Source organism: Eriocheir sinensis, chromosome 55 (genome assembly GCF_024679095.1).
Source record: "Eriocheir sinensis breed Jianghai 21 chromosome 55, ASM2467909v1, whole genome shotgun sequence".
Taxonomy (NCBI): Eukaryota; Metazoa; Arthropoda; class Malacostraca; order Decapoda; family Varunidae; genus Eriocheir; species Eriocheir sinensis.
The window spans coordinates 4329743-4341205 of record NC_066563.1 but is presented as its reverse complement, the minus strand read 5'-3'; the positions used below and the strand labels follow the sequence as shown (position 1 = coordinate 4341205).

Genomic DNA, 11463 nt, shown 5'->3' with positions numbered 1-11463 from the left:
TAACAGTGCTGTAGGTAGAGCCCCTAGAGTACAAATAGTTACAAAATTTGAGAGGCCCTAATACAAATGTCCTCTTTAGAGACAAAGGGCAAAGTTGAATTAGTACATAAGCTCTTCATTTACATTATCAAATTATATAACTTACGAGTACACAGACTAGATACACACATAGGGCAGAGGTGGTAAGAGGAATGGACATTTCAAGTTTACAATTTTTATTGAACTTATAATTTTACAGGAATGGTTTTGCCATTGAAAATTAAGGTGAGGCTTTATGCATTGATCATGATTCTGTACAAACTATATATCCTAGGATCCCATTTCAAAGGGCTTTAACTGAATATAAAATATGAACAAGAGCCATCAATCAGTAGATCTATTTTCTGGACAGAGGAAGTATAGTTCACATCACTATCAACTATACACACGGAGGTTGGGCCCGAGGCCACAGCAGCTATTTGTACACACCCAGCCCTCGACCCTTCCTCCCCCCGCAGCCTGTGTAGTTCCTCTGTTGGCATCCTGGAGAAGTGTTGTGACAGTCACTTGATCTTACTCGCCGCCGCCAGACTTAGAGCCGAAGAGAATGACCTGGATCTCGTCATAGAGGACCAGCACCAGAGCGCCACCTGTAACAAATATAACCAGTGTTAGCTTGCATTTGTTGGACTCAACATACAGTGAATGAGCACATGCTGATTTCTGGTTGCCATTTAAGCAGCTGTTAATAGCTATCCTCCAGAATACATACAAAAGTTGTATGGGCCTCTAATTTCCAAAGATGTAACATATGAATTAAAATACAAGTCATGTAAGAATTAAAAAAAAAAAAAAAAAATACAAGTCATGTAAGAATTAAAAAAAAAAAGATAGCAAGTGAAAAATTATAGAAGGAGAGATGAGGGAAATACCCTCCAGGGACAGTGCTCAGCCAGGCACCGAGGCATTGACTGACCTGTGCCACGCAAGACATTGGAGAATGCACCCTTGAAGAACGCAGCGGTTCCCTCCTGCTTGGCAATCTTCTTCCAGCAGTCAATGGTGTTCTTGTACATGATGTCACCTCCCTTGCGTCCAGACTGCATCATCATGCGCCTACGCACAGTGTCGAAGGGATAGGAGATAATACCAGAGATCGTCGTCACGGTCTGAGCGATCATCCAGGAGACGATGAGGCCGGCAGCCTTGGGGTCGGGCAGCATGCCCTTGGCTGTGTCGTAGAAGCCAAAGAAGGCGGCACGGTAGATGATGATACCCTGGACGGACACTCCGAAGCCACGGTACAGACCGATGAGGCCATCAGCCTTGAAGATCTTCACCAAGCAGTCACCAAGACCCTTGAATTCACGCTGTTCGGGGCCCTTGCCGACATCAGCAGCCAACCTGTGGGTCGAGAAATAATATATAATGATTTCAATCCCATAATTTGCTAATGTATGATTATGAGAGGAGCACACTAATGTACAATGCATGCTCTTTTGCTCGTCTCATATTTGGTTCATTATGTATCCAGCCAATAGACCCCAAGTCCATCCCAGGGTACAATATTCAAAGTTTACCTGGTTCGGGCAAAGTCAAGGGGGTAGACGAAGCAGAGGGAGGTGGCACCAGCAGCACCACCAGAGGCAAGGTTACCCAGGAAGAACCTCCAGAACTGTGTCCTCTTGTCCACACCACCAAGGAAGATCTGAAGAACAAACACAACATTACATCACAGAAAAATACCCAAAGATAGAACTGCATTCGTTTTGCATGTGGCAATGCCAATAGTGGAATAACTAACTTTTTTTTAGTAGAGGGAGCTTGAGAAAAAAAAAAAGTCTGCTTGTGCTACTGTTGCAAATAATGGACAGTGAAAGCTCAAACCAAGCATCAGAATCCTTTGGAGGTGTTTTCATACTTCCCTCTTGAAATTATTGAAATCATAGACAGGAGGAAATACAGATGAAGAATGGCTATTCCAGAGTTTACCAGCAAAATGGATAAAAGAATGAAGATAGTGGTTAATGATTTGGATGGCATAGGGATGAGCAAGAATAGAAAGGTGTGCAGTAGGAATGGTGGAGGCATGCAGTAGCTTCAAAAGAGAAGTTAGGATGAAACATCAATAGAAGATAGAGGCAACACTGCAACAATTTAAGAGGTAGGGGACTGCTTCACTAAGAGAAGGGGAGTTAATGAGACATTGATTACTCTCTCCAACATGACTGTGTGTGTGGAGTATCCCCACACGAGACGCATGCTTCATGCGCGGGTGGACAAGGCCCTTCTAAATGGTTGGGAGATGGGGGGGTAATAGATGATACAGAATGCCTAACCTCGAAGAAACTTATTGGCATGAAGTAAGATGTGAAATTTTCAGTCGAGATTTCGAGTTAAGGATAGGCCGAGAACATTTAGTGTAGAATGGGGCAGCGGAGTGGTATTGAAGAGTAGGGGATACATGTTTGGAAGACTGTCAAGTGTAGAAATGGAGTTTTTGAGGCATTGAAGGATACAAAGTTCCTTCTGCCTCATTGAGAAACTATAGTAAGGTCAGAGGTTAAGCATTCAGCAGCATCTAGTCTCAACTTGTATAAACTTTGTTATGAGTCTCTTGCTAAAAGATACTATTGAGTAATGTAGTTAATTTTGTTAATTTGGGGAAGATCATTAATTAACAGAGGAGATAGAAGAGAGCCCTGCAGACCACAACTGTTTAGAGGCTTTGGGGTAGAAGTTAACATGTATCACAGTGACGATAAATCATCCTGAAAGGAAACTAGAAATAATATTGCAAAGGGACAGAATCTGTAGAAGGGTAGTTTAGAAAGCAAAAGTTTTACCGAAACTGCTGAATCCTTACTGTAGTTGGTTCCAAGGGAGCTGGTAGAGCTAACCTTCAAGGATGGACTCATGGACATGGTATCATTGCTTGGGTGGTAGGCTATGTCATGGCAAATTGAATTTGTCGCAGGTTGGATCTAGTAAACAACTGCCAATGAGACTGTTACCCAAGCAATGATGCCAAGTCCATGAGTCCATCCTTTAAGGATTAGGCCCACCAAGTCTCGTGGAACCAAATATAGTGATTAGAGAGAATGTTGAAATTTGATAGTTGCTTAAGAACACTGTTTAAGAATTTATTCCAAAGCTTCAGGAAGACAAGAAAGAATAGCTATAGGCTGGCAGTTTGGAGGGATAGTCACCCTTCTTAAGCACAAGTCGCATGTAGGTGTACTTCAGCAAGAAGGAAAGATGGATGTTGAAAGCCAGATGAAAAAAGTTGAACCAGGCAGGGTGTCAGCACAGAAGCATAATTTTTAAGGACCATAGGATGCACTCCACTGGGTACATAAGCATTCCGAGTATTCAGGCCAGAGAGGGCATAGAAAATATCAGTTAAGAATTTTAATAACAGGCATAATTAGGTCAGAAGGGGATAAGCAGGAGGAATATGTCCTAAATCATCCAGAAGTTATGTGAAGTTGTGCTTTAAGACATATGTGATAGCTGGGGTGCCATCAGGGTTAACAAGAAGTGAGAGAAATAAAATTTAGATTTCTTTGGCTAGATGCTCAACACCTTCCTTCCTCTCCCCAGCAGGTGTTAGCAGCAGCAACTCACCTGCTTGTACTTGTCCTTGAAGGCGAAGTTAAGGGCCTGGGTGGGGAAGTAACGGATCACGTTGGCAAGGTTACCACGCCAGAACGCCAGAACGCCCTGCTCTCTTGGGATCCTCACAAAGCAATCGACCATGCCTGAAATAGCATCATGAAGTTAGTCAAGCTTAAACCATGCCCTGGACAACACTGCAAGGTAACATCTGTGAACCATTAATGTGGTGTCCAGCACTTTGCAGACCAATGGCAAATCCACAACATTGGCCTTGACATCATACATTATGTCACCCAACCACCAGGTACCGTATTTGACGGCTTGTAAGACGCACCCCCAACTTTGGGTGTCATTTGAAAAAAATAAATAACAGGTTTAAACAAAAAGTTTCTGGTAAAGATTTTTGCCTGACATTCGTTGCCCTCACCACTAACAAGTCATTTTTAAAGTTTGATATGTATTCTGAACCTTACTAAGGGCCACTTTCACACTCACTTTCGTTTGTTTTGATCGTTACCAAGGAGTGGTGATCGCCGTTGTAGTATTTTCACGTGAAACTGGCCGATGGGGTCGTGGCGGCTGCAGAGGAACCGAGAGGTGTTGAGTGCGTGTGGCAAGGTGTGGGACGGGGCTAACCCCGCAGCCGCCACTACCCCATCGGCCAGTTTCATGTGGAAATACTATGGCAGCGATCACCGCTCATTGGTAACGATCAAAACAAAGAAAAGTGACTGTGAAAGCGGCCCAAAATCCCAATATTTTACATTTAAAATGCTTGATATTTACTGGGAACTACGAGAACTGGTCCTTCTTAAGAGACTCGAGGCTACTGCTTTGAGGAGTAAACAAACATGGCTGAGACTGCAACAATGGCAGAGGGGTAACGGGTATAAAGTTTGAATGGGCGTACCGCCGGGAACAGCCACAAACGGACCTTCCAAGAGCCCAGCAAACACACTATTTAATTAACCCCTTCACTACAGCCAGGCCAAAACAGTGCCCTGCACCGTATCCAGGATCGCCGTGCGCCAAATTTCAAATGTCGCTATTGAATATAACAAGTTTTCAGCCATAATCATCATGTATTATATATAAAAACATGCAGAATTAAATGGTGAACATAAAGAAACTCACTACGGCCAGGCCAAAACAGCGCGCCTTTTTTATTGCTATTGAATATAACAAGTTTTCAGCCATAAACTCAACACAATCATGTATTATGTATGAAAACATGCAGAATTAAATGGTGCACATAAAGAAACATAAATGAATTGATAATTTTGAGATGTAAGCATAAATATAGATAAAATAACTCGTATATTGGCTAAAGTGAGCCAGGACGCAGTATGCGCGTCCTCGGATACGGTACGGAGCATGCAAGGACGCATTATACGCGTCCTCGTGTTGAAGGGGTTAATAATATACTGGATGTATATGGATATACACATGAAAATTAGCACAAAAGGGAGAGACGAGAATTCACTAATACATGATGGCAGGGTGGAAGATGAGCAGTGCGGCTCTCTTGCCTTTCAAGGGCCCAGTAAACACTGATGCCACAGGCCGAGTGCAGTGTTGCCAAACTCGTACTCATCGCATTGCAGTTTTTCGTAGTTTCCGACCGATAACTACCGCAGAAAACAAAGAAACATCAATGAATAAGTCTTTACGCTAACTTTTAATTTTTCATCGTTATTTGTGTAGGTTACAAGAGTTTGAGGGTTAAGAATGGTAAATACGATGTCCAGTACCATAATTTAGCACTGCTGACTTAGCGGGAAGGAGCCGTCCGCTAGTTTGTTTACATACAAGCATGGTTAAGCATCATCACTTAACTTTCTTCCTGACTGTTGTTAATTTATATGAAGTAGCAGTAAGTACTACTGTTATACATAGTTACTTTAGAAAAAGTAGCCGTTGTTGACGTAGCAGTGATCGCCACTCTGTTTACGTTTGCAGAGAGGTTTGGTGAACAAACATCCGCTTTAATGCAAGTGCCAGTGTATAAGACGCAAGGTGATTTTCTGGGTCTTTCTTCTAGAAAAAAAGTGCGTCTTATTAGCCGTCAAATACGGTAAGTCATTCAGAATTACTATCAAATCCTTTGGTTACCCTTTTACATAAACTAATTGAAATATTTCCATGATCGTTCCTTTTATATTCTTAATCTACAGCAGCATCCCTGCTGCTGTAATATTTCCACACCTTTATAGAACTTAATTAACATCCTTTCCTATCTCAACTGCTTTTAAATGTTTCAACGATTTTACATTTTAAGTTCAAGTGGATATTCTCTATCTTATTCCACACACACACAAGGTCAAGGACAGTACTGAAGTAGTACACTTTCTAAGGCATGCCTCTCCAGTAGTATCCAAAGTGGTCTATAACGTCCATCCTTAAATGTTCATGTTATGGATTGTGTGTGTATAGGATTTCTAGCTCCTCCATTCTTTTTTTACTTAAGCTTTAGCTTCATTTGATATACTTAACCCGCTAGCTGCGGGGATCATGTTTCTTAACCCCTTCACTCCAGCAACACCAACATCGGCGTCCTACGGTGTCACCGTATGGAAAGGGTTAGTCCTTTTCTAAACCTCTTAAGAGGAAATGGAAGAGGATTAAGAGGAATTTAGAGGAGGATTGAGAGGTTTAGAAGAGGATTAATCCTCTTCCATTTCCTCTTGACCCTTTCCATACTGTGACGCTGACATCTGCATCATGGATAGAAAGGGTTAAAGGCCCTTCAAAGCAAATTTATAAGAAAAAATAATCACTCACGCAAGCCATTATACTATATGTATCAACGCATTTGTGATCAGTTTATGTATTCTCCATTTTGGGGGGTTCATGTCAGGGTAAGAATTTGGCCTGTCACTGGTACGCAGTAAAGCCACAAATTTGGCAAACTACCTATTTAACCGAGGGAGGGAGAGTGGAAAGCCATTTGCCAATATGCTATGAATATTGATGAATATTAATATGCACATTATGCACCTGCACATTATTATCAAGATCAAGAATGTTTCCCAAACTTTCCCTTTTATACTATCTTAAAGACTTAATTATATAACAAATTGTTAAATGCCCTGCTGAGGCTAGATTAGATTACAGACAACTGAGTTATCTGCTATACTAAAAATTATATCACTCCCCAAATGTTCACTTTCACTCACTGCCTGACTGAGATGGATTAACTTAGATATGTTTGATTGCTAACCATGATACATATATATGATACATACATATTTGAGGCGGTTGACAGAGATGAAAATTATGATGTAATCTATCTTGATTTTAGTAAAGCGTTTGACAAAGTTCCTCACCAACGACTGTTGCTTAAATTACAGGCTCACGGAGTAGAGGGTAAAGTTTTGAACTGGGTCAAGGCGTGGCTTAGCAATAGGAAGCAAGCAAATCAATGGTAAAAGATCTGACTGGGGATGTGAGTGGGGTCCAAAGGTTTATTAGGTCACTTTTGTTTATTATTTATATCAATGACTTAGACACAGGAATTAGTAGTGATGTTAGTAAATTTGCAGATGATACCAAGATCGGTGAAGTAATTGAGTCGGATCAGGCTAGTATTCTCCAAGGTGAACTCAACAGATTATATGACTGGGCGGATAAATGGCAGATGGAGTTCAATGTAGGAAGTGCAGTATTCTGAGTAACCCCTCACATAACTATTGCTAATGACACTCTCTAAGTAGGTCTGATTTAGGGTCTTAGTGAGCTCTGATCTCCGTCAAGGGCACAATGCGTTCAAGCTAGAAATCGAGCTAATAGGGTACTGGGATTTATTTCCGTAGCAACAGTCTTCCTCAAACTATATTTAGCATTAGTTAGACCTCATCTTGACTATGCGGTTCAGTTCTGGTCACCCTACTATAGAATGGATATCAAAATGTTAGAATCGGTGCAGAGGAGGATGACTAAGATGATTCAGGGGTTGAGAAACTTGCCATACGAGGAAAGACTCAAACAGTTAAACTTGCATTCTCTAGAAATGGAGACATGATCGAGGTTTATAAATGGATGAAGGGCTTTAATAAGGGAGACATTCATAAGGTTTTGTTGGTAAGAGAAGGTTTAAACTGGATAAATTCAGATTCAACAGGGACATAGGCAAAATTGGTTTACTAATAGGGTGGTGGATGAGTGGAATAGGCTCAGTCATGTGGTGAGTGCCAATACAATTGTCACATTCAAAAATAGACTAGATAAATTCATGGACAGCGATATTAGGTGGGGTTAGATCTTATGTTCTTATGTTCTTATGATACTGAAGCTGAGTGAGGTTGTTGAAAGTACACAGATAATTCAGTCACAGTTTTGCTTTGAACATTATTGACTTCCCCCAGTTAGCAGTGTAAGAATCTGTAATGGAGCAGTTTTGGGGGCTGCAAAGAAGTTATAGGTAGCTGCAATAAGTTACTTGAGACACTTGGTTAGGGTAGGCAATGGCGGATCCAGCTCCAGGTGAAGGGGGGTGGGGGCTGATATATATGTCTATTTGTGAAGTGTATTGACCTCACTGACTTGCCCAGGCTGCCGTGCCCACGGTGGCCACAAGGCGACAACTGACTGGCTGTGTGGCTGGGGCACTGGGAGTAAAGTACAGTAGGGGTGGGCAGGATCCGTTACTGTATTTGAATCCACCAATACGATAATGTTTGCCATTTCTTTTATTATATATTATTATTAAGATTAGTAAAGTAGTAGTAGTAGTTATTATTGGCATTATAATTAGTAGGCTAGTAGTAGTGTTCGCAGGAATAACCCCCCCCAGATCTCAGTGAATCTTTGAAAGGGTGCAATTTAGGTCCTAAGGGGGGGGGGGGCCACTGCCCCCCCCTGGATCTGCTACTTTGGATGGGGTTCTGTTAGACTTTGCCCAGAAATGAATAGACTGTCTTAAATATACTGCTCAGGTTTGCTGAATCACTGAAAAAAGAATGTGTTCTTTGCAGCATCTACATACTGTATAATTTTTTTTTTTATTTGTGTAAATTTAATACATTAAAGAAAATGTATATGTAAAAGTAATCTGGTTATTCTGGGTATTAGGACTCAGGGTGCTTGTAATCAGTCCTCAGAACTCCCGTATCCCCGCAATCCACTGGATTGTGTCACCGCCGCCGGTCACTTTTCCCAGAACTCGGCCCGTCCTCGCCTACTGACTGTCCAGCCGGCGTTTTGATATTTGATCATTTTAATATTACTACTGATCATTTTTGATCATTTTAATATTACTACTGATCATTTTAATATAACTACCAGTCACCGTTCACTTTTCTAGACCAAATAACTCCCCAGCCTCCTCACCGTCCAGCCGGCGTTATGATTATCATGAGCGCCCTTCAACCCACCCGTAACATGCCCTCACGATCGATGAAGGCCCCGGCAGCGTGGTGGTGGTGCAGGCCAGCAGGCAAGCAGGCCGCTACGCCAGCCATGGCTCAGCTGCCCTGCTGGCCCCGGGCCCCCCGACACCTGCCTCTGTCTGTACCCGAGATTACGCAACACCCCGGCGCCGGCATCCCGCCGGCCCCGCGCCCCGTCGCCGCCCCTGCCTGGCCGGAGGGGGGGCGTGGGAGGCAGGGGCGCGAATGTCCGGGCGTGGCACCAGTAATGCGTCGGGAGAACGTTAAATTGTGGCCGGTAAAGGGTGGGACAAGATGGCTGCGTCAGCTGATACAGCCGGCGCCAGCCCCTTATTAGGACACCCGCACAGCCCGTCGCCAAGGGCACGGCGATAATTTCCGCGGCACCATCATGCACTTGTTCATGCTGCACGCTGCCGGGGCCCCGGAGAGCCTAGGCCGTGTTTAATATAAGGAGGTCAAAATGGCGGCGCACTCACCCTTGTACGCGTTCTCGGCGGAGATTTGTCTGGACGCGGCCTGCACCTGGAGCAGCAGCTTTACCCGCTCGATGGGCGCCACAGCTGTCTTGGAGATGGCCGCGGCGATGCCACCAGCGGCGAAATCCTTCATAAAGCTGACGGGGTCCATTCCTTTGCCCATGGTGCCGGTGTGGTGTTATGCGTCCTTCTTCCAACGAGATCCGCGCGGAGAAAGAGGCCGGCGCTCGTATGCCTCGGGAGACCTTACTAATACCTCGCCCGACAGCCAATCGGCGCCCGCGCCGCCCGTGACATCACCGCTGCGTCACCGCCGAGCAGACGATCTCCAGCAGACGACACGCGCCCCATGCCAGTACTGGGAGAAATACCTCCTCGCAGAAATAAGTCGCTCTGATGCAGGAAAACGTAGTAATTTCCCCGGTTTTGTTTTAGTTTTGTCCATTCCTGATCTTTGTGATGGTTGATATTGTCCACGAGAAAGCGACACACCAGACCAACAGACCAGACCACCAAGAACTGAGTGAATATCAACTTGGGGTAATTCTTTCTCAAATCTGCCCTATTCGTTTGTTCTAAAGCCTTCTATTGATTAAAAGTGTTCCTCTGATGTTTCTGCCATGTATTAGAGCCGAAACAGACAAAGTAAACGATAGCAGTGAGTGAAACATAGAAAAAGTAAGCAAGTTGTTTTCTCTCTGCGAGCTATTTTGCGGCTGCGAGCTGATTCCTATAACACCATGCCCCAGCCTGTGCCCCTGTGCTGCCCCAGGGCGATATTGGAATGTGCATCACCATGGCTAGAAGGTCACACTCCCGTGGCATTGATTTCTCCCCACGATGAACAACACGAAAGGAGTTATTTACACTAACACAATTTTTTTTATTTATTAAATTCCACATGTTGCAAGCAAATCTCACTTGCATATGCTTATTTTTACCCTTTAATCGTACTGAACTATTTATAAATTTAAGAAACCGGCAAACTATTCAAATTTGCCGCATATTATCCATCCTTGTGAGATGAACGGCTTTCCATTCTCTGTGTCAAGGCTATTTCGGGCGGCGGGACTTGGCAAGGAGTTCAAATTGGTCACAAGTTGGGTGACGTCGGTGGCCCTGCTGTTCTTGCTGGGAATATTGAGTAACTGCTCCCTGCCGGCTGAATGAGAACTTTTGTTGCCTCTTGATGCTGAAGTAGTGGTGGGAAAAAAGGTTAATGAGATAGATATAAGTGGTGGTGATGGTGGTGGTTCCTGTTAACTATTACTATATTACGTCCATATAGTTGTTTGACTTTCTATTAACTAACTAACTAAATAACAAACCACCTAACGATCTAACATGGATAGTGAGGTAAGGTGGGGTTAGACTTATAGGATCTGCCTTGCCTAGACCAACCGGCCTCTTGCAGACTCCTTACGTTCATATTACATAACATTGACCTTTTTATTGCTTAATTGTAATCACTTTATTTTAGTTTATATTACGGAGATGAGCACTGAGGCCACGTGTAGCTATAGCCTACCTTTGTACAGTACCTATTTCGTCGGGATATATAGAAATACTTTAAATGTCAGTAAGGAAGATAAAACAAAAACAGGGGAATCAGTAGGCCTATAGTGCTAGTGGTTGGATTCACACACACACACACACACACACACACACACACACACACACACACATATGCACATGCACACACAATTTTATCTTTCTTTTACGTTTTTTTTTTTTTTTTATATTCCTCTCTCTCTCTCTCTCTCTCTCTCTCTCTCTCTCTCTCTCTCTCTCTCGTGCGTACTATAGTTAAAGGGGTGCGTACAAATTGGCGAAATCGTGCCCCCAATTTGAAGTTCTTCCCCCCCGTCCCTTTAACCGGCTTGTCACGTGACCCCCCAATCAGCTGGTGGCAAGGTGTGACGTCATCGTTGGGGTGCGTGCGTTCGTGCGTTCGAGTGCGTATGTGCTTGCGTTTGTGCATGATTGGTGGTGGTGGTGCA

The 11463-nt window shown here is 43.5% G+C and overlaps 1 protein-coding gene across 1 annotated transcript; it reads right to left on the bottom strand.

The window, feature by feature from the left end:
• Nucleotides 1–198: 198 nt before the first annotated feature.
• LOC126983928 (ADP/ATP translocase 3-like) lies at nt 199–9699 on the bottom strand. The gene is made up of 5 exons (XM_050837153.1): nt 9464–9699; nt 3607–3740; nt 1560–1687; nt 956–1383; nt 199–629 (listed from the first exon to the last, which is right to left on the bottom strand). The coding sequence occupies exons 1-5, from the start codon at nt 9624–9626 to the stop codon at nt 553–555; spliced, it is 930 nt and encodes a 309-aa protein (XP_050693110.1). The 5' UTR covers nt 9627–9699; the 3' UTR covers nt 199–552.
• Nucleotides 9700–11463: the final 1764 nt, after the last annotated feature.

What these genes read in the sequence shown, in the direction of transcription:
- LOC126983928 (XM_050837153.1), bottom strand. Translation starts at nt 9,626, where the DNA reads ATGGGCAAAGGAATGGACCCCGTCAGCTTTATGAAGGATTTCGCCGCT. An exon ending in TCAAGGACAAGTACAAGCAG is followed by an intron (nt 1,688 to 3,606) that starts GTGAGTTGCTGC and finishes TTTGTTCTTCAG; the next exon opens with ATCTTCCTTGGTGGTGTGGA. An exon ending in CTTGACTTTGCCCGAACCAG is followed by an intron (nt 1,384 to 1,559) that starts GTAAACTTTGAA and finishes CTCGACCCACAG; the next exon opens with GTTGGCTGCTGATGTCGGCA.